Source organism: Taeniopygia guttata, chromosome 3 (genome assembly GCF_048771995.1).
Source record: "Taeniopygia guttata chromosome 3, bTaeGut7.mat, whole genome shotgun sequence".
NCBI lineage: Eukaryota > Metazoa > Chordata > Aves > Passeriformes > Estrildidae > Taeniopygia > Taeniopygia guttata.
This window is the reverse complement of record NC_133027.1, coordinates 38,351,796-38,374,957: the sequence shown is the minus strand read 5'-3', so window position 1 is coordinate 38,374,957 and position 23,162 is coordinate 38,351,796. Positions and strand designations below refer to the sequence as shown.

The 23,162-nt window shown below is 37.9% G+C and overlaps 1 protein-coding gene across 11 annotated transcripts in view; it reads left to right on the top strand.

Moving 5' to 3' along the window:
- Positions 1–2,087: 2,087 nt before the first annotated feature.
- Positions 2,088–23,162, top strand: part of MAP3K7 (mitogen-activated protein kinase kinase kinase 7) — a 47,101-nt gene continuing 26,026 nt past the window's right edge. For all 11 annotated transcript variants that reach the window (XM_030267601.4, XM_030267599.4, XM_030267598.4 and 8 more), the window contains exons 1-7: positions 2,088–2,220; positions 12,884–12,994; positions 14,546–14,611; positions 15,512–15,557; positions 16,213–16,351; positions 17,486–17,610; positions 21,053–21,181. In XM_030267601.4, the coding sequence (XP_030123461.1) occupies positions 2,131–2,220; positions 12,884–12,994; positions 14,546–14,611; positions 15,512–15,557; positions 16,213–16,351; positions 17,486–17,610; positions 21,053–21,181 (706 nt within the window). In that variant the 5' untranslated portion in view covers positions 2,088–2,130. The remainder of the gene's footprint in view (positions 2,221–12,883; positions 12,995–14,545; positions 14,612–15,511; positions 15,558–16,212; positions 16,352–17,485; positions 17,611–21,052; positions 21,182–23,162) is intronic.

The window sequence follows — 23,162 nt, the reverse complement described above, 5'->3', positions numbered from 1 at the left end:
TTTCCTATAAGTTGTGAAGTCGTGGTATAAACATGGCTCTTTATTACTGTGTCACAGCATGACCAAGACATGCACTAATAGTGGCTTTTGAAAAAATGAAAATCAAATGCTTTACTGGGTATAAGGTGGTGCCAGGGTCTGTGTGAACATCCAAATCTATAAACAACCTGAAAAAGCGGGGGTTCTGAATAACCCCACTGCTGGATGAAGCAGGTCTAATATCTGCTTCAGATTTTAATATCTGCTGATATCTCCTTCCAGATTTTGTGGTACTTGGACTAACAGAAGATTCTTTAGATCTTTCTACACCAAACCATATCAGAAAATCAAAAAGGAACAGCAGAAACTCAGCACAGTCAGCATATGAGTCTGCTCCCCATGTACATGCAGATTGCTTGGGTAATGTAATTGCATCAACCCAACCAGCCCTGCATACGAGTTTCATCTTGCATGCCACAGAGTCAACATGTACTGTGACTGCTTGGCTGGGATTTCTGGACTGGTGTACATCTGAAAATCCTGTGCAAATTACAAAAGCTGACAGAAAAACACAAGAGGGGAGGGAGCAAACAACCCATAATGGCAACCTGCCACAAAGTGCAGCAGCTCTGATAGAGGTACTTTCACTTTGGCTTTTTAACAACAGCTGAGCCACCATAAGATTAGGTCACTTCCCATATTCATCCTTGATTTTTTTTTTCCTAGTTAACTGTTTAAGTGACTTTCTCAGGCTAGCTCTGTAAACCAGATCTCTCCACATTTTTGAGACTTCCTTGTGAGGTACAGACATTCGCTAGCATGCTAGCAGTGGAAGGTCTATGAAAGCTTACTAGATCTACTAAAATTACATACTATTAATAGTATTGTACAATAACATAACTTTTTATATATAGCCTGAAGGCTAAACATATAAAAATGAAGCACAGCTGTTTCAGGGGAACACAGCAGCTCTATTCACTCATCTCATCACTGATTTCACACCATGGACTGCCCTGAAGCGTCAGTCTCAGACACTTACCACCGAAACACTAATGGGGTGGGTGCTCCAGCCAAAAGCAGGAGCAGGATACAGCCCCGGCAAAGAGCGGGACAAGACTCCCTTGGAGAGGGAGTGGTTAAGGTGTACGTTCATTCCCTCTCCCATTAGTACTATCTGTTTACACCAACCGCTCCATTACCCCCCACTCCTCAGCTACCCTCCTACACACAGGTTTCCCCTGAGAAAGCACCGCTGAAGAGCACAAGGCCTGCCCTCGTCCCAAGACCCCGTACAACACCTGCTGCCCTGGAGAAATACAGGCACATACACAGGAAAAAGGCATGTGCACATGTACGTAGGGAAAAGGCCCCGCACTCGCACGGCGGTAACACGCAGCCCGGGATGGGGCCGTGCCTGGCAGCTGCTCGGACCCGCCGGGCTCGATCCTCCGGCCCGGGTGGGAGGCGCGGCCGGGGCCGGCAGCAGGAACAGGAAGCGGGGCCGGCCCGGGACCGCGGCTGCTCCCCCTGGCGGCGGCGGGGCGGGGCGGGGCGGGGCGGTGCCGCCAGGCCGTGGCCCCTCCGCGGCCGCCCGAGAGGCCGCTGCTGCCGGCGCTTCCCGCCCGCCCCCGCCTGGCGCTCCCTCCCTCCCTTCCTCACTCTTTCACTCCGTCCCTCCCTCCTCGGCCGGGGCAGCAGGAAGCGGCTCTGATGTCAGCGGCGGCGGCCGCGGCGCGGCTCTGAGCGGCTCCCCCACCCCCGCCGCGGCCCCTCTCCCGCTGCCGCCGCCGGGGCTGGCGGAGGAGCGCGGCTGCGGCCCCGGGGGCGCCGCCTTCTCTCACCCGGGGACGCGCGGCCGCGGCGGTCCCGAGCTGCTCAGAGGCCGCGGCCTAGGGCAGTCGGCGCGGCGCCCCGCGGGGGTGCGGGAGGGCTCGGGATGCGCAGCGGCGGCGCCGGGGCCTGTGCCCGCCGCCAGTGAGGCCCGAGGCCGCCGCGGATGCGGCCCCGGCGGCGCCTCGGCCAGGCCCGCCCCGACCTGCGCCAGGAACCGCCGCCGAGCCCCGCGTAGCCCCGGCTCCGGCCCTCGGCTGCCTGGTGCCGGACCCTCGCGTAGCCCCGGCCCCCTCTCCTCCCTGCGGTGAAAGAGGAGGCATGTCTGCTGCCGCCTCCGCTGAAATGATTGAAACCCCCCCGGTCCTCAACTTCGAAGAAATCGACTACAAAGAGATCGAGGTGGAAGAGGTGAGTGAGGGTCCCGCCGTCCCCCTCGCTCCCCGGGCGCGGCCAGCCTGGCCCCCGCCACGCAGACCCCGAGCTCTCCCGGGGTTCCCCTCCCTGGCGCCGGCCCTCGGCTGCGAGAGGGTCCGCGGGGGCTTCGCGGGTGCACCGGGATGGATGCCAGACCCCTCCCAGTGTACCTGTCCGGGGGTTCTCCGCTCCTGTGGATGCTACAGCGGCTGGCACCAGCGGACAAAGCAGTCTGGCTGAGAGCGGAGGTGCCAGCTTGCTTCTGCCGGCCCTGCTGCTGGATGCCTTACTGTGGAGTTTTGTTTAAACGGGATAGATTTATTCAGGACTTTAAAGTTTCGCCTCCCATTTTGCCACCCACTTTAGTATGGGTGGCAAGCATAGTTGTCAAGAGGGAACTGTTAACTCTAATGTTTCTTTTAGATCTCTATTTCTCTATGGCCCTGCTTTCACCTTCTGCCACCAAACTGAGCCATTGTGTATATAACAATCATGCTGCTCTTAATTATTTGCTAAATTTACAGCTTTGTGAGCTGTTAGGATAAACAGGGGTTTTTTTCTTAACATGGGCTAGTTATTTTGCACTCATGGATATTTAAGGAAGTGACATTCAGTAATTTTATAACAAAGTTGGAAGTTTTTCTTCTGTGAAATTCACATAGTGAAATTATTTCAGGTGTACCTTTCATCTGTCTGGGGTTCATGTGAAAGTAGGGTGGGTGTGATCTAGGGTCCCTCGTATGCTTTGATAACAGGCTCAGTAGTCTCTATATACTACAGTGTTGTTTGACTCTCAGAATTACACTAAAATATTTCTGCTGTTTTTTCCTGTCACCTGCTAAATTCTCTACAGGAATAAAGTCTCTTCAGGTAGATCTATAACGAATTTGATGAGGCCAGCTTGTAGAGTCTGGACTGCTGAAACAGTCCCTGTGCTTTTTTTTGTAGATTAACATTTTTCTCTTTAAGAGATAATTACCCTGTTTTCCTTAAAAAGTTTGTGTGGAAGTGGAGTTTTGTGTAGTAGCTTTTATAGGTATGACAACCTGTGTCTCAGGTTTTTAGAGTAGTTTGCTAGATACTGGTTTGTTTATCCTACTGGGCTTGGGTCTCCTGAGGATAATTCAGGGACCTTAAAATCTACCATGGGGCACCAGGGCACCTTCTGCTGTATTCAGGCAGTGTTGTGATAACTTTGGCTTTCACCATAGCAGGCACTGGGAATTTTCAAAGACAATATATTTCAAAATATTGCCTTTATCTTTTTCTGTGAATTTGGCAACCATAAAGACTTTTGTTTTTTGTAAGTCTAGTTGTTCTGCCTGCCTGTATGCATTTAACTATTCTGAAGTGAAGGCATTTTTGTTGTTTTTGTAACCCTTAGTAATAGCTGGGGATCGAATCGCCTGTTTTGGGAGAAATAACATTTCTCACCCAATGAAGAAAGTTTAAGCTGGTTATCCATTGTAAAAAGGTGCCCAGTGATGGCTCACGGAAGTGAGTGTCACATCTGCTGTGTTAGACATAGCCCTTTGAATTAAAAAAGTGCTATACAAATCTTTAATCCTCACAACACCCTTGGGGAGGTTGTTAGCGAAGATTGTATTGCTGTTTTACATGTAGGAAACATGGAGCTGCATAGTGTGTAACTGGTGTAACTAGAGTTTAGTATTCTAAGGTTTAGTGCTCAGAGCTTGACTGTGTCCCACACATGTGCCTGGTACTGGCAGAAACAGGATTGTCAGTACAAAAATGTATCTAGAGACAATGCCTAAGTAGAAATTTGTTTAATGCAGTTGTTTTGTTATTCTCAACACGGTATCTTCGTAGAGATACAAAACTCATGTGATATAAGCAAGAGAAGAGAACTTTGATAGTGTTGTCTCCATAAAAAAATCTTGTTACTGCTGGCATATCATTTTGAGTGTACCTGTGCTCCCAGAAGTTCTTATAGACAATGGGAATACCCTAGTGTTGAACACAGTCAAATGTCATTGCACAGAGGAAGAAATAAGACCTACTTTACAAGAAAACAGATGGATTGGAAATCATACTTAGGTCTTGCTTTTTTGAGCTGTGGGTGTTGACCTCTTACTCATGATGCAGTTTCAGCACAAACAGTCAACTTTGTAGTCACAACAAAACACACATCCTTGCTGAGAATTTTCTGTGCTCTCACTTTAGGCTCAGAGGTTTTCAAGGATTTTAAGTGGCTGTAATGTCTCAAAATTGTCATATTTATGCTTGGCAAACTTCAAATGTTTCAAAATGGAGTGTTAAGAGATCTACACTGGAAACTCAACTGCTTTTATAATCATAGCTTTGCTGTTGTATTATCAAGGCTGTCTTGTCAGCAGATAGCAGTCCCACTCTGCCACTGGTTTATTAATAGATGTTGAAGTTCTGGAATACTTGCAGGCCCAGAGACCTTGCTAATAAATGTGAAATCTATAAGTACACTTTCATTTAGGTTTGTCTGAACTCTACTAAGATAAAAACAAGAATATAACATATTTTGCTTTAGCTACTGTGCACATGACCAACTGTAGTGTTAATTCCCGCCAGTGAAACATATCTCCACCATCATAATGCCTTTTTGTTATTTCAAGTGCTTAAAATGAAGTAAACCATAGAGACAATTATTATGAAGGAGTTGGGAGTCAAATCAAAATCAATGTGACACAGCAGGAGCATCTTCAAAACTAAAACTGGGAAAACAACACAAAATTTAGTTCAACAGAAGTGCTCTCTATTTTTCTATGCATGTGTTCGATTATGAAAATGGCCTTGTTAAGTTTTTAGCATTGGATAGACAAATCATTAGAAACTGAAAAATTAAAATCTAATATAAGTGAAATCAAGTCAACAATAAAAAGCCTAATAGCCTTGTTTTAAAGTCTCATATTTAAATCCAGAACAACACTCCACTTGTTTCTTCCCAGGGGAGTTTCCACATCTAAGCAACAGACTTTGGTTTTTAATTGTTCTGGCAGCCTACTCCCTGCCACTCTTTCCTGAAAATTCCACAGACTTTCCTCCACCAGGTATCTGGGTAACAGTCCCATATATGACCAAAACGTAGACCTCTTCATCACATGATGTATGTATGCTTGGATTGCACAGCCAAAGGTACATGTCTGGTCATGAATATTGCAACCCTGCCCAGTCACTGCCTGATGGAGACAAGTTAAAAAAGTAATCCCATATTTTCATAGTTGCAAGTTACTTTTGGATGGTCTGAAATGTAAATTATTTGGAAACTGTTGTTTAATGCTCTACTGGTATATTGCAGTTTACAGTGAAGTTTATTTTCAACAATCTGTTTGGGCAGTAGTTAATTCTAAGAGAATTAAGGTAACATCTTCTTTTGAGATGAAGAGGTAAACTTTATAAGTTTGGTTTTTTTTTTTTTTTTTTTAGAAAATTTACTTAGGGTCCCAGGGATGCAATTTATAATATATCCACCTATCTTAGATATTTTTGAAATAGTTGATTGATTTCATTAACTGAGTAATGTGCCGAGAACTACATTTGTTCCTTCCAATTCTGGAGTAAAGCAGTTGAGAGGCAAGAGAATGAGCAATACAGTAGGCAACTGGGTTTTACTCCCCTTTATATAGTTAACTTTCAAAAAGTTAGTGAGCTGCAGTGTCTGATTATGTCAATTACAAGGTAAAGCAGATTTGTGTGAGCTGCTGTTGAACATGGAGCTGTTACTGCCTCCATTGTTTCTGTGTCGTGGGGGATCATCCCCACTTGTAGAATACCAATCTGAAAAATTGGAATAAATTTGGAGAAGAACCTGATGTGATTTGAGATCTGAACAGTGTTACCTGATATCTGACATGAGTACAGAAAGATTGGTTCTCAAGGACCAAGGGTGGTAGTAAGAAATCCATTTGAATTCAGTCAGATTTCTCAGCCTTTTTCAGTAAGACTTCAAGGTGCAAATCTGGATATTCAAAAACAAAGGCAAAAAATAAGTACATGATGCAAACATATGCCAGATTTTCTCTGATTTTACTCTAAAGTCATTTCTGAATTAATTCAAATAACTACTTAAATGTAGTTTAGTTACACAATAGAAGATTCTCTTCATTCATTTATATAAGAAAATAGCAGAAGTGTCACGCTGGGGTGTGAATTTATAGCAGAAGTTATGCAACACCTAATCCATGTGGAAGAAATTTACTGTGCAGTGAGTTAGAAGGTAGCTAATTAGCTAGTTAAAATCTTAATGTGACACTTGACAATCATTTCTACACATGCAGATACATTCAGTGAATCAGTTTGTGTCCTGTAAAAGAGACTCATACTTCACTTAATAAAGAATACATGGGAAAGAAGCCTCACAGGTCTTCCTGTTCCAGTGATGAAAGCAAGATCCATATTTATGAGATAATAATAGAGTTCTATATCTAATACCTTTCCTAAGGAAAAAACTAAAACAACAGAGCAAGTTTCACATGTCCCTTATTTGTTCCACCCAGTGGACTGTTAACGGTATTTTACTGGTTGCAGAATACTAGTTTGTTTCCTGGTTTGTTTTTTTTTTCCAAAGACCAGTAATTTTAGACAGTGCCAGCCCAGAGAGCTCATGTTAGAGTCCTGCACCCCGAGTGCCTCATAATTCAACATCTTGTTTCTAAAACAATAATTCACTCTCTGGGTTGCTCTAACAGAACAAATTAATTCATAGTAGAGCACCAGACAGTTGTTTTGTTAATGTTTTTAAATTGCTGTTAATTAAAATTAGTTCAGTTCTTGAGACAGATGTATAAAACTATCAGTGCATAAAAGCTTTTCAATATGCGTTAAGCCAGAATGAAAGTATAACTTGTTATCTTTGAGATGCATGCATTTCTTGGAATGACTTTAGCTATCAAAATGCAGGGAGGGTTGGTTGCATGTTCAGAGCAAAGGAAGAACTTCTGGAAATACAGTTTTCAAGAGCAGGCTGTATGGGGTTCTGAGTAACCTGGTCTAGTGGAAGGTGTCCCTGCCCATGACGAGGGGCTGGAACTAGATGATGTTTGAGGTCCCTTCCAACCCAAACCATTCTATGATTCTATAATTTCAGGAATATATATGATGATACTTTGATTCTTGATAAACATGTTCTAAAGAAGCTGAAAAGAGAATTAGTTCTTAAACAGAACTAAATTCAGATAGACAAGCCACTGAATGAAAACTGTACAGTGTTATACAGCTCTGACAGATGAAAAACCCTATCTAGGGGCCAACTGTATGAGTTTGTGAAGAAGAGCTTGCCTATATTTATTAAGAATCTAACTTGATTTTAATAATCAGTTTCTTTCAGGAAGAAATATTTTTTCCTACAGTGTTTTGCATAATTATAAGTTCAAACTTGGAAACTAAATCTAAACTAAATGACTTAGTCTACTTCAAATTAGTAGGATTGCTTCCAGGGGTTTTGGGGGTGGGGAAGTAGAGAGGATTTGGAGGTTTCTTCATTGCTGTATGAATCCCAGAAAGGAAAAGCAACATTTAGAGTTGTGCTGATACTAGTACAAATAAACTTAACCAGTCAAAGAACATAGCTGTAAGAATTGGCAGATAGATCTGAACTCCTTCCTAAAAGTGCTGCCAGGGTATTGGCCACAGTCATTTGTGGCACAAGGCCAATTTGCTTCAACCTACTTAATAAAGCATAGCACACACAGAGGAACCAAAGCTGGAATTTGATGCTGGTTGAATGAATGATAGAAAGTGTAGGAATATAATTTTAGAAGCTCTAAACTGTTGTTCATTACTTCTTTTGGCACTTTTTTTTCCTAATTTATGCTGCATGTGCTATACATTTCACATATGTGGAAAGCTGAAAATATTAGTGTACTTTGTTGTTACTGCTGGAGCTCGGGTAGACAGAGAAAGTAGAAACAACTGAATTTTAAAATATGATTCTTTTTTGTGTTTTTTAGAGCACATTATAGAACTTCTTTTTTCCACTCTGTCTAGTGTAGTGTCTGAAGCTTGAGAGAGCCAAACATTCAGTTTGCATACATCCCATTTCATTAGGAAATATACCAGTAAACGAAGCAATGTAGATATTAAAGATAACTTAAAGCCTGTTGTCATTTTGGAAGCACGGGTTTTGTTGGGTTTCAGTTGCTAGATTTTTGTAACTGCTTGTCTTGCTTCCCAAAATTGTAAATGAGCATGTCATGCAGTAGATACTGCAAATTATGAAGTCAGTTCTCTAAAGAATACTAGGTCTGGTAACCAGGGAGCTATTATATTTTATTGCTGTCTTATATATCTAGCAAGTTTTTTTTAGAAAGAAAAGCACTAGGTATCCAGCATGCAGAACTACCTTACATGGAACTACCTTACATGGAACTACCTTACAGAACTACCTTACCTTACCTTTATGGACAGAGAGAAAAACTTTGCATTTTTATGTTTTTGAGTTAATAGCAAACTTGTGGAGTTAATGCAAAGTTGAAATTAATTCTTCCAAAGTTTTGACATTTGTTAGGGTATTATGGTGCATCAGGATAAATAGAGATGCATTTTTCTTGTTTTACTGGGGGAGGGGAAATTTTTGGTCACATCCCTTAGGACAAAATACATCCTTAAGTTCTTAACATATCTGCAGTTTCTATTTCCTGCATGATTTCTAGTCTACATAACTTACCAGTCAGTATAGTCTACATACTTACAAGTAAGTATCATGTATCTTTGTTTATGTACTGCATTTGATACTATTTGTACACAGAGACAGAGGTAATGCTTGTTCCAGGGTTCTTGTGTGGTTCATATTCTTTAAATAAGACTCTAAATACATTATCTGGAAAACATGCAAGTGGCACTGTCCTTCACCATGTCACTTTGACACACAGTAAAATGTAACTTTTTACTGGTATGTATTTTACAGGTAGAATAATAAATTTTAATACACTTTTCAATCTTTGAATCTCTTTAAGTATTACTTCCAGTTTAAAGTGGTTTTGTGTCATGTACCAAGTGGTTTTTGACTAACTTAATTCTCTTCTGTGGGAAAGGTAGAAGCAGACTTGTTCTTACTCTATTTCTGAATGTCTCATCTACCCTATATCTTCCTTTTTTCTCCCAGAAGATATTTAAAGGAACAAAATCTTTTATCAAAAGAATGTGTTTATTTTTAGATCATCTTCTAAATATACACAGTGCTACAGATCAACTGCTGTTTATTGATTTGTTGTGTCAATAATTCCATTAACTGTGCTTCATATAATTCCAAATATGTGCTATTGCCCAAACACATGGTGTGGCACCAACAGCAGGGGACAAGAAGGAATGAGCATGAAGAAACTAAAGTTCAAGCAGTGCCTCCCTCCTGTGATATTAAGTTACTTAGTTCCAGCACGAGGTGCTGAAGGAAACCACAGTGTTTAAACCGTTCTGACAATACCTAAGACTTACTCTTTAAAGAATAAATATAAAGGAAGAAAATTATATGTAAATGGACTCCACCACAAGCTGCAGTCTGTCAATTATAGAGGGGTTTTTGCTATGAGTAAGGTACTTTTTCCAGATTATATAGGAAAAACACACTGAGTTTTCACATATGGGAAACCTGAATTTGTATTGGATCCATCATTGTTTCTGATGGCTGTTCCTTTCATGTGCCATCCAAAAGCCTGAACTGCTTTAATGACAGATCGGCTCTTCTGTTTTCCCTGTATCCTAGGTAAATATTCACTGCATTCATGTCCTCTTCTCAAGTTCAACCTTCTGCAAGCAGGCACCAAGTCACTGGTAAAGTGTTATGAAACCTTTACTGCATAATCCTTTATCAAGTTATTTTCACCAGCAATAAAATGTACATACCTGATGGTCTCTCAGCTTTCTATTATGTAATTAATATTTAGATTGCCTTGGTAAACTCTTCCTCTTGGTGCTTAACACTGATTTTATTTTTTTATTATTTTTTCCCAGTCATCAGTGGAACTTCCTAAAGTTCATCTAATTCTTGGAATTTATTCAATTTTTCAGCTAAAACCCAAATACTGTGACATTCACGGCTCAATGTTGAACATTACATTGGGCAGTATACTTGTTTCTGTAAATTTCTTCATTCAGTAAAAACATTGTTAAAAAATACAACAGTATTGAAAAACAAAGATTTCATTAATATATGAACTGGAAATACATATACCAGTTCTCAGGATGAAACTTGCAAATAGTCATGGATTTATCTGCAGGGGAACGGTACGCATTTGTATAGACTTATGAGCTGAATTTAACCATGTGGAATCAAATGGAATAGATGCATGGGCTTACTTTTTTTTGTTATGCATCTGAAAAATAAATATAATTAATGTATATAAAATATAAATGTATAAAAATATATGTAGTATATATTGCATAGAGCTAATATTAAAATCATGTACATAATACATATAGTCTATTTGTACATATGTACGCATAGAAGTCTTTTCAGCAGGGAAAGATACAACTAGCCAGAAAATAAAGTAAGCCTGACTAATCACAAACTATTGTAAGTGATTCAGGCTAAGTTAAAAAAAAGAAAGTCAAATTACTTCATTAAATTTTGAGACCAATCTTTTAACTGATGTATATACACTGTTTTCAAATCACTCTTTTTGTTTCTGTCACCAGATTAAACATAACAAGAGTTGTAGTTGAAAACTGTGAAAGAGTATGAGAAAAAGTATATTAAAAAGGAACCTTCTAAAAGGTGTCTCACAGAGTCTTGTACTGTAAGGCCAATTCTACCCAGCTAGGAGAATTCATTATATGCCAGTCTCCTTTTCCCTAAGTGGAGGGGAAAAGGAGGTTACTCACTCACTTGGGTAACCCTGTTTGGATTCCTTCCCAGCATAGAGGAGCAGCAGATGTGGAACTAACTGTATTGCTGCTGCCGATACACTTCATCCTTCACAAGCTGCTCTGTGGCATCCTTCTCTCATTGACTGTCCTTAGTGTCTCCCAGGTGCTTGCACAATCGATTTTTATGTGCTCAATGATCACCATTTCTGCAAAATGCAGACTTATGGCACGCACACCAACTTGATGAGATTTTCCGTATTCTGTAGGTCTGGTCATGTGCTGTGCAAAGTGGGTAGGGGCTTTGTAATGGACAACTTTTGCGGCAGTAGAAGGTGGGGGGCCTGCCGACCCCAAGAAAATGGGCAATTTTATTCAAAACGTGGTTTGAGAGAGAAAAAGGAAGGCTGTTCAGGACTTTTATATCTTCCAGTGACTCATTGTTTCCGATTTGTTTATATGTACTATTTTTGTAGGCTGCTCGTCTATCATTCATGGCTTGGTGTTTCCAACCTCACTTGTGGAATGCAAGAAGATAGTTAGCGTGTGATACGTCAGGACAAGATGTAACAAGGCAACACAAAGTGCCAGGCACTTTGGCACATGTTAATGTTCTCTGTTAAAGAACAGAACCTGTACAACCTTGGGCATGTTCTGTACATATCTTACCACAGGCTCAGTCTGTGAACCACTGTTTTGAAGCTAAAGATGAGATGGCAGGAACTCCTGAAAGGCTAAGTGCATGCTGTAATGTAGAAGAGAAAATATTTCTTGTAGTAATAAGGAAATCAGAAGAAGAAAGTGCCATCTATCACCATGGCTGTCAAGGGCAGCTGTCTCTTATATCCACATAAAGCTTCTAAGAAATATTAAGCATCGTTTCCTTTTTTGATCTTTCTTAATGCAAGATCTTGATAGGGCTTTTTTAATTTATATTTTTCATCTCTTCAGACTGAGGCCTTGATTGCAGACTTTCTCATATCCAACGTGACAGTTTAGCAGGTCTTGAGTTACACGTCTTCAGCCTTTTCCATCCCATTCCCAGGGGAAATCAGTTTCACTATTTATTTGAAAAGCACATAGTAAGAACCCAACCCAAGAATGGATTACATAAGTGGTAGTCAGCCTCTTGTTTCTCCTCCCCTTTCCTATTTCTCATCTTGCCTGCCTTGCATTTTTTGGATTTGGAGGAACTCTTTTTCCTTCTGTGCCTGTGTGTGCCTTAGGTTTGCTGCTCCTCAACATTTTATTTTGAGCATATGAGTAACAACACACATGTCTGTGCTTTCCTGTAGTAGTTGCAGTCACTGTTTTGGCAACACCTTAATTTCAATTTTGCATCTCAAGTGCATGTTTTGTCATTATTCCTGTATGTTGCCAGTTTTCCTCTGAGGAACAATTAAAACAAGTGAATTTTCAATTAAATATCATGTGTAATTCACCAGTAACTGAAAGTGACCTTCTTTCTATCCTGCTTTCATTTCTATGTTTGGTTCCAAAAAGTTACTCTAAATAATGGTGGTTTTAGAGCTTCTTCAAAGCTACGGTCTCATACCTTTTAATTTTCTTCTGAGCAAATCTTGTTCTAGACAATTGAGATTATACTTTTCCGAAATACTATCACTGCACATTAGTAATAGAATTTTTTGTATGTGCATTTTCCAATTCTTCTCTATATGATCTCTTGAGCAAGCTTAGCTAAGACCAGTTATGCTTTAATGGCACACTATTAAATTGCTACTGCAAAAGCTGAGCCTGTGTATCTTCAGTTTTCTAAATTAAATTTCTTTTCTCTTTGTGAAGTCCTGCACAGCAAATTACACTATTTTAAGTTTTAACTCGAGTGTTTTATATTTTGTTCTAGGTTGTTGGAAGAGGAGCCTTTGGTGTGGTCTGCAAGGCAAAATGGCGAGCTAAAGATGTAGCCATTAAACAAATAGAAAGTGAATCTGAAAGAAAAGCCTTCATTGTAGAGGTACAGTATGTTTGATGGAAAATACGGGGTTTGGTAGAGCTTGTTTCCTGAAATTCATGGGTTCATTTAGTGTACTGAAAGCTATGTCTTTATCACAAGATAAATGCTGCCTGCAGCACCCAGTTCAGGCCTGACCCTTGTCTTGCAGAATAGGAGACCTGTCAAAGCACATTGCAGCTCCTTTAGTTTGCTTCTCATAAAAACTGGAAGGCAAGACTGTGGGAGAGCCAAGGCCACACAAGTTAGGGATATAACCGTTCTTAGATTATGTCCCAGTCAGAAGTCAGGGTGCAACTGGAATACCCACCAAAGCCTTGGTTCTCCAGTACAGTCAGGTTGATATTTGAAACTGTTTCTGAGTTTTTTCAGCAGTTCTAATAATTTGATTTATTTTTTTTTTCTATGCAAATACATTGCTACATTAAAGGCAATCACTCTTTTCATTCAATGTCTTATTTAAAAATGTCTTGAGTAATTCAGATATACCTGATAAACTTCCCAAGATACATAATATTTTCTAGAATCAAAAGTTTAATTTAAATGACATATATTGTGACATGCTGCTTAATAATTAATTCATTTATAAACTAGAATGTTCAGGATACACAAAATGTGTTAAAAATAAAACTCTCAAATTTAGAACTAACTCTAGTAAAATGTGACACACTAAAGGGCTGAAAAAAGCATGCTTGTAATAGGCCTTTCTGTAAATATTTATCTGTTGTTCATTACAATGAAAAGTTTTTAAGGTTATTAATCTGAGTCTGGTTTAATGCTGAGTAAATCCAATCAGTCTCTTGGGATTTTTGTGTTCAAAAGAGATCTGAGTAGATAATCCCAGAAATGCTTCCGTAATTGCTGCTATTCAGGAAACCCTGCACAGTACAAGCATCAATTCATTCTGATTTTTTAGATCTGCTCAAGTATATAGAAAAAAATAGCGTTTGCTCTGAAGACAGCGTAAACTACTTCAGCAGTCTGTGTACAGGGCAAAAAATTTTTTTGCTTGCTTCTACTGTGTAATGGTAAAAAAAACCAATGCAAAATAATGTAATTGTCAGTACAAATAGTAATAGGTTTTTGGAACTATGTCATCTTAATATTAAATTATTTTATAGAATTGTGGGCTTGGGGATATTAGAACTTCTGTCCTCTATATTGTTAAAACAGGCAGTATGATTCTGATTTTTTTTTATTTAATCAGACAATTTTTATGTTAAAGGCTCCAGGAAGAGCACCAAATCTATAGACTTCTTTGTTGCACGGTGCTTGTGACTTGAGTGACTTTACTATAGCCTGACAAAAATACTTTCTTTAAACATAATTTTGTCAAACTTTCTTTTAAAATACAGATCCAGTTTGACACAAACCTGATTACATAAATGAAAATTCAAAGAGTGAATTAAGTCTTGTAATTTGTAAAATCACTATCTGGGGTTATGCAGAAATAGAAAACTGTATACTTGCGGTTGTGGTGTATTATTTATAGTTATGAAAATAAAGCATTAGCCTTTTTTCCCATGGTTTGAAACTGTGTGATTTGTATTGCAGCTTCGACAACTGTCACGGGTAAACCATCCCAATATTGTCAAGTTATATGGAGCCTGTCTGAACCCAGTAAGTTATAGCTTATGTCAGTATGAAAAAAGGTAACTAGCTTAACATATGCAAGCATCAGTGCACAGAACATGTATTTTATATTAAAATATCTATTTTATACATTTTTCGTGTTTTAGCTATAATAAGGAAATATGCAGATGTGTAGGTTGGTTGATATTTTCAGGTATTTGCTTTCCGTTTCTACTCCTATAAAAAATAAGTTCTTTCAAGAACACCCCAAATCTGCTTCTAAACACTAGTTATACTTCAGTTTGTCAAAATGGCATCTAGTGTATTTCATAATGTAGTTACATTAATATCTATAATCCTATTAATTGCAAATCAATACAAAAGGCAATGCAGTGTCAAGATGTGATTGTGTCTTGTAAATCAGCTCCTCATGCATGTAATTTTCAGGATTTGCTTTCTTTCTGCCACAGCTGCAAACAGTGTCACAAATTCTCTAAGCAGAAAAGAAGGTACTTTACTGACAGGACAGATGTATCCTTAGCTAATTCTTGTATGGGGTATTTAATTGCTTAAAATAGTGCTGCATCCATTTTTTTTTCTTAGTACTAGTGAAATTCTTCTGGTGTGGTATTTAACTATTTTTTTTCATAAGCCATTAAACAAATAAAATAAAGTACAATGAACTGCAGTTGGAAGATAGTATTTGCTTTTTAAGTTTGAAGAGGAGGAGGGAGGTCATTATTTTCTAACTTACAGTGAGAACTAAGTTTAAAACTGATTTTTCTTACATGTAAATATATGCATTTCAAACTGACTGATGTATTTTCCATTAGCTTAGGTATGGAAGCTTTGCAGTTGCTCTCAAAGAACTTCCCTTTCAGTTTACAGAAGATGTTTTCTACATCTGCATTGAAAATATGCCTAATTTTTGTCCTCTTTCCCCCAAAGGTGTGTCTTGTTATGGAGTATGCTGAAGGAGGTTCTCTCTACAATGGTGAGTATCATTTAAACTTCCTGGAGTTAAAGTGCTAGTATTAGGGCAAACATCATCTAAACTACATGTTGTTTCATAAATATGCCTCCATTTTTGGAGCTGTTGAGAAGCCACCTCAATACAGTCCAGGGCAACTGGCTGGAGCTGGCCTGCTTGACCTGCTTGGTGGACTTCCACAGGTCTCTTCCAACTGTTATGTGGGTCTTTGAAATTCTTAAAATAATTTTAAGGAGAAGGGAGTGTGCCTTTTAAAACCCCTTTTCAGTTCACTCGTTTGTTCTTGATAGCAGTTTCTTATATTTTATACAAGTAATGTAAGGTTTTCCAGTGGAACATCTAAAATCGTTCTTCCTTAATTTGTAAATTCCCTGGGCATTTGTTGAACATAGATTTTACCAGGGATAGCTGAGAACAAGCAACACTTTTCATATTCAATTTTAACATAAATGATTATGCAAAATGTACTAAAATATGGAAAATATTTTGACATTTCTGTTATTTAAACAGTCTGCAGAAGGGTATATTTAGTTGCAGTAATGAGATGTTGGTGATTACTTCTATTCCATAGAACTTTCTGACTGGTATTTTGTTAACTCCATTGTATCTGTTGTAATATGCAATAAAGTTCTTTTTAGTTTGTGCCTTTGTTTTGCAGTGCTGCATGGTGCTGAACCTCTGCCTCATTATACTGCTGCACATGCCATGAGTTGGTGTTTACAGTGTTCTCAAGGAGTGGCATATCTCCACAGCATGAAACCAAAGGCTCTAATTCACAGAGACCTAAAACCACCAAAGTAGGTTTAGAGTTCATTTTTCATATTTTCTTACAATTGGTATTTAAGATAATTTATAATAATTTTATTGCATTTAAAGGAAATACATTTAGTTGGTACTAACTTTTGGATGCACTGTATTCCAAATGAAAGCTGTGCATTTGAAACTTAAGTTACAGAACAACAGTTTGTGATACAGAAAATTAACTGTATTCAGTTACTTTCTGTTCAACTGGAAAAATACTCTGCTCCTGCCCTGCATCATGGAAGACGATTTTATTAGGAATAGGGCTTCTAATCAGAGGCAGTTAAAATGTTCCAGTTTTGGAATGGTTGTGGTGTTCCAGAAGACAACATTGTGGGGGGGGTTGGTTGGTTCTAATGTCATATTTAATCTGTTGCATTAGAGCTCTTTCACCGCATGGCCATCCTCCTTTATCCTCTCCTTCTGCCTGTTCCACTACCCCTGCCAGAAGCTCCCATCACTTTCCACCAAAACAAAACTTAAGAGTTTCCTACCCAGTCAGTTTGTTATCCAGCTCATTTTATGGCTTCAGATCTGGCTCCACAGATTAGATAGAAACAGATATTTGAGGATCAGCAGAATCATCCATTTTTGGTGGTAATCTGCAGTTATTACCAGGTAAAATTATAACATGAAGCCAGAGTTTAAATCTTCAGTTCTTCTTTGTATTCCCCGGGTTGATTTAGAGAGTTGTTCACATGTAACTTCAAGTGCTTCCATTTAAATAAATAGCTATGCTGACTGACATTAATGGGAGTCTTGATTCTTCTTCTTTTGGTAAAATTGTTACAGCACTTGTTGGTTTTCAGCCCTTGGCATCTGAAAGTCTACTTTTGTCACTGTATGCTTAGTGGTTTACTATGGCTAAAGATATTTATTTACAATCTAGCATGTAGAAATATTAATAAATTACAGCGTACATTGGGTTACCTTAAAATATGTAATATGTTCACATTAGACACAAATGACCTTCCATATTTCCCAAATTATAAAACAAAGACCTGAAGTACAAAGCCTAAGATATTCACCTATATTAGAATGATAGTTGTTGGGATTTAAAAACAAAAAAAAAGTTTTTTTATCAGACTACTATATTCTACAATTTTAATATTCGTTTTCTTCTTTGACAGTTTGCTCTTGGTAGCTGGGGGGACAGTTCTAAAAATCTGTGACTTTGGTACAGCCTGTGATATTCAAACACACATGACCAACAACAAAGGAAGTGCTGCTTGGATGGCACCTGAAGTTTTTGAAGGTAATAAAAATTCAGTGTTAATATTAAATTTTCTTTGTAGGGATGCAACTGTGAATTAATGTGGTGTAAGAATAAGAGCATCATCTTAAAATCTCTACAAGTGTATATTGTCAAATAATTGTGCAGAGGTTTGAAGAACAGGACTGAACCAATTCTCTCATGTTATTATTAGATATTTAATTATGTGAAGATGTAGAACCTTTATTTGTCATTGCTGAGATTTACATAAGGAGTACCTTTAGACAGCTGCAGTTCCTTATTTTGTAAGTCAGTAAAATACAGCCAGAGGGCTCTTTCCTCACAATTTTGCTATTTCTAAAACTCTTAAATCGTTTCAAACTCTCTTCAATTAAATACACTGTCACTACTTTCACTCCCTACTCTGATTAGCTTTTAACTTTAGAATTTCCCTGTTAGAGTCTCTAAATTGAACATAATTGCTTTCTTTTTTCACCTCCCACTTTCTTGTAACTGCCATCTTCATCTACTTTTTGTGTAATCTAGAGATTTGATGTACTTCCTCTTTCCTGCATACTGAGGATCTTGTTAATACCAGTTAATTTGGTTAAGTAGAAAACAATTTCTTGGAGTATAATTGGGGAAGACTGATGATACTTGATAATTAGATACCTATAATTGCTGCATGATTATCAAAGAAATAAACTCATAGATATTAAATTGCAGATTAAACATCTTTTAATCTGTCTGTACCTTAATTATCAATGCAATTTAGCAATGGTCTGGAAAAGTCATCGTCCTGCTTTAGTAAGCAGGTGTTCTTGATTTGATATATTTGGCAAATGCCTATGTGCAGCAGTGATTTCCCAGATTCTGGATCCAGGTGGCCTCTTTTGTTTTTGCTGTCCTTATTCCAGAAACTGTCCATATACAGTTTTAGGATTCCTCCCAGACATCACCTTTGGAACTTTTATTCTGAGGGTACCATTTTTTTGCACATATTGCTTAGAGTACTAACTGAAGGATTATTTGTTTCACTCTGATGCCTGAAAATTTTCCATTATGTCATTTTATATTCAGGTACTTCCTTTATTTTTTTAGCCAGGACTGCTTCTTTTCTTAACACTTGATTGCTACTAAATTAAATTCTATAAATAGGAGCAGGTTTTTTTTCTTTTAGAAATAAAAAATTTAGCCATCAGTGTTAAAGATAGATTTTTTTGTTGAAAAATCTTAATATAAAATGGTTATAAATAGGTATATTGTAGTAGGGATTTACAGTTCATATCCTAGTTCTTCTAGTGTATGAATCCAGCAAGGTAGAAAGAAACCTTCTATTGCAGTTATTGTTGGACAGTGCAAGAAGCATTCAGTTTACAGTTGTTTTGCTTTGTTTTTCAGTAAATGCTTTTAACTGGAAGCATTTACTGATAAATAGACAAATCATTATAAAAATACAAGTATCGAGGAGAGAATCTAGCATGATGCATCTTCTACAATGCAGCATATCAAATTACTCTTGAAAGAGTCATTAACTACTAAAAATAACCACTGTAAATGGTAAAATGGTTAAAAATTTCTTTGCTTGTGTTACTGCATCAGAATTCAACACTGGAATAAAGGCTAATTAATTTGATGCTGTTCTAGTACTAAGGTTTCTAGGTGAGAACAATAAACGCATGAAAAGCATCTGTTGCAGAACATGGTGCTTAGTGAACTAGTTACTGTAATATTACAGGTTTTTCCCCCATTTTAAACCTAAGGCTTTAGGGCACCTAAAGGATGAAGTAAAAGAGAGCAATTCCAATATGAGAATTCCGAGTAGAAGAAACTATTTTTAAAAAAATTAAATTACTTTGGGATAATAAGGAAACAATACAGAATACAATACTTTCTCACTTCTTTTGGACTCTCACTTTTCAGAATTAGTCCAAGACTTCTCAGCTGCAAAGTAGAATTCCATTGCTCAAATAGGGGAATGGTACTATTGTAGTTTTATAGACTGTGTGTTACAGAAGTTCTGTGACTGCACAGATGAGGCTGTTTTGCTTTCCTTAGTGATCTGCCATTGTTTACATGACTTATTTTCCCAGCATCTTTGAAAATAAGCTGACTGATAAAGATGACTTTTCTTTGTACCTTTTGAACTCATTAGCCACATTCACCTACTTTGATACAGGTGTAAAGGGGTTTTGAGATCCACATTCTTAGAGAGTTTTGTAAAGTCCAAATTAGTGCCTTCACTTAAAGAGGGCTTGTGGTTCATGCTGCAGCCTGTTTCTTGTGTTTGCCTTGCAAATTGTCTGGACTGTAAGAACTGACCAGAGAACAGGCTGTTTACCATGCAGTTTGTCAGAGGCATGGGGCAGAGGAAGCTGGCTCACAGGTAATGGACAGAGCCTGTTTTAACTATTGATATATGGTGGGTATTCATATAGAACTAGACTTCTTTAATTCCACTGTTACTGAAATGATTCGTCTGAATAATGCTTTCTGATCAGGTATAAACAAAAAAAAAACCATCTCTTGGCCACTATATTCCAGTTTCAATCCTTGTTTGAAGATAGGTGAGCAAATCTCCTATAATTTATATTCACACATTTATTCTCATGTCATTAGCCGTCCACTTTTCTTATTGACATTTGCATGAATTATGGTTACAAAGCATACATTCTCTCTTTGTAGCCTCTGAACATTTTCATTTATTATTCTATGCCATCAACCTGTCTGCAGCACCTTAGGAGTCTTAGAAATATTGAACTTATGGTCAAAGACTTAAAATTAAGTAATGCCATTACAAAAAGAATAAGAATAATAAACAAGGAGGAAATAAGATGGTAAGGAATTGAGGACTCTCCTGTTTTGTTCATGTGGTAACTTAGTAGTTCTTCTGAAGACCTGTAATTTGTTAAGAGTAATAGATATGACAGATGTTACTGGCTGGCATATTGTGACTAAGGTTGGAAGTAGTGAATTGAAGAATATTTAGAGGAGGCAAGCATAATCAATTAAACCCTGAATGCAAGAGATTTAAAAAACCTAATAAATTGCAGTTTATATTATATAAGAAAAGTGATATATTTTATAATTTTGAGATTACTCCAAATGAAAAGGACTCATTCTGAGAGAGGGGCATTCTTAACAGTCATACTGTCAAGTGATTTCAGACTTCAGTTAGCATGAATCAGCCAGCTTTAGAAAAATGTTTTTTCTCAGCAAAATAAACGTGAAGTGAAAGTATGTGAAGCTATTTATTTATTGGAGCAAGCTGCCCAGAGCAGTGGTGGAGTTGCCATCCCTGGAAGCACTGAAGAAGTGACTCAGCATGACAGTGCCATGGTTTAGTTGACATTATGGTGTTTAGTGAAAGGTTGGATTCAGTGATCTTGGAGCTCTTTTCCAATCTGATTCTATGATCTGCTCAAACTGTATATCTTTATGTGTTACATAGAAGAGTCAAATTATATTGTTGTCTTTCTTCCAGGTAGCAATTACAGTGAAAAATGTGATGTTTTCAGTTGGGGTATTATTCTCTGGGAGGTAATCACCCGTAGGAAACCTTTTGATGAGATTGGTGGTCCAGCTTTCCGAATAATGTGGGCCGTTCACAATGGTGAGTTGAAATTACTTTATTGCATTTGAAGTTGTGTATATGACCTATAAATTTACTAAATACTCTTAACTGTACAACTTGACATTACTTGTGTTTCCATTTTGGCTTCCTTAAATATGCATTTTTGTCACTAAGGCTAAACAGTTAGACACTGCCACTTTGTGTCAGTGTAGGTTTTGAGTTACTTGGCTGCTACAGTGCTTGCTACATGTAACTGGTGTATAAACACAGAAGGATAAAGTGTAATGTCTTCATTATTACAGCACTCCATTTTAAAAGTGATCTGAGGAAAACCTCTTACCTGGCGGAATGATGGTTTTATTAGCTACATTGTCTTTCTTTTATCTTTTTGATTTTAATTGGACATCTACAAGAAATGTGTAACTTCAAGTAACTTAACCTTTGTTTAGAAATCTTAGAAACTATGAAACCTCCTCAAGGACCATTAGGCATTAAAAATGTTACTTTTGCTTTTCATCTGTGGTTTTTGGGAGTTTGTTTTTTTTTATTCTGCTGCTTGAAAGGTTTTACCTTTATGCCTAGGTATAAGCACTCATGGAGCAGCACTCTACTGTGCTAGGTACTATGCAGAACAGATTTTCAGGAGGTTAGACTATGAGAAGGACACCGTGCTTGTGTTCAAATTGACTGTTTTCTTTAAAGCAGTGGTGTAACCATTGGTCAGTGCAGTAGACTGTAGTATCTTCATGCTAGAAGTGTAACATTTTTACTGCTGTGTTTTTAGGTACCATGGCAAAACAATTTTTTAAGTAATAAAGTATTGATAGTGAAGTAGTTCTGTGAATGTCTGCAGAGAGTTTCTGCAATTTGTGAGAGACAACATCAAAGCAAGCGCCACCTTTTTGAAGAAAAAATTAAGAAAGAAGCAATGAATGCTGGTACTCTGCCTGAGTGTCATTGCTTCAGTAGTAAATGATAGAAGCATAAGGTGAGCGCAGGCATATCCTTATTCAAAGAAGCGAATGGGGCAGACAGTGATAGAATCAATGACTATTAGAGTCTTAATAATGCACAAAGAGATATGTTTGTAAATGCCATTTTTGATTGAAGAAAGAGATTCTCCAGTTTTTCAAGGACTCTGGACATTGAGATTAGGAGTTATAAGTGCCTTGCATAAAAGCATTAACTGTAAAGTTAAGTGTAAATCTAGTACTAAATTAGGAAGCCTCAATAAGGTGTGGGAGTATACTTTAAAATTCACTATCTGTACCTACTTTTGCTTTAAAATTTTATCTTCTTTATCTTTTTTCCATTTTGTTTTTCTCTTTTCTCAAGAAAGAAGTCTTAGTACACTTCGTCTCACTTAAAACTGTTGTGGTATTCTTACTTCATGTATTACTTATTCTGTTTAATAGATTCTTAAATACTTACTGCTTCCTTTGCAAACCAACACTGTGTCTCATATGTCCAACACAACTGATTGTCCATTAGTTGTTCTCATTGAAATTGTAGTAAGAGGAGGATCTTGAAGCAAAAACCAGCTGAATACAATAGTTGAAGTAAAATGTTATTAAAAATTAGTATAGATCATGAAAAAGTCACACAAAATTGGTAGTTCTAGTGCCTGATAATTTTTCAGAATGTTCTTAGGAGTAAAATCAGCTTTCAAAAATACATAGAGTCTTTTGAGTTTATCTGTTTGTCTGGTTTGGGGTTTTTTTGTTTGTTTGGGGTTTTTCTGTTTGTTTGTTTTGATTTTTTTTTTCTTGTGAATACAGCATTAGGAACCAAAGACTGTTATTACTTGCTTTCTTACTTGGCCTAGAACTTTATTCTTCAGAAAGAAGTAACATTTCATTAGCCTTTGTAATATGCTGTATTTGGTCTATCAGTGAATGTATTCAAACCTGCACTGAGGGAAAAGTTTAAATATTTTTTTACTTCTGCTATGTAGTGCAAAGGAACTTTTCTTGTCAGTTTTTAATTTTGAGAGAAAATGAAGTACAAGCCAGTTCATCCA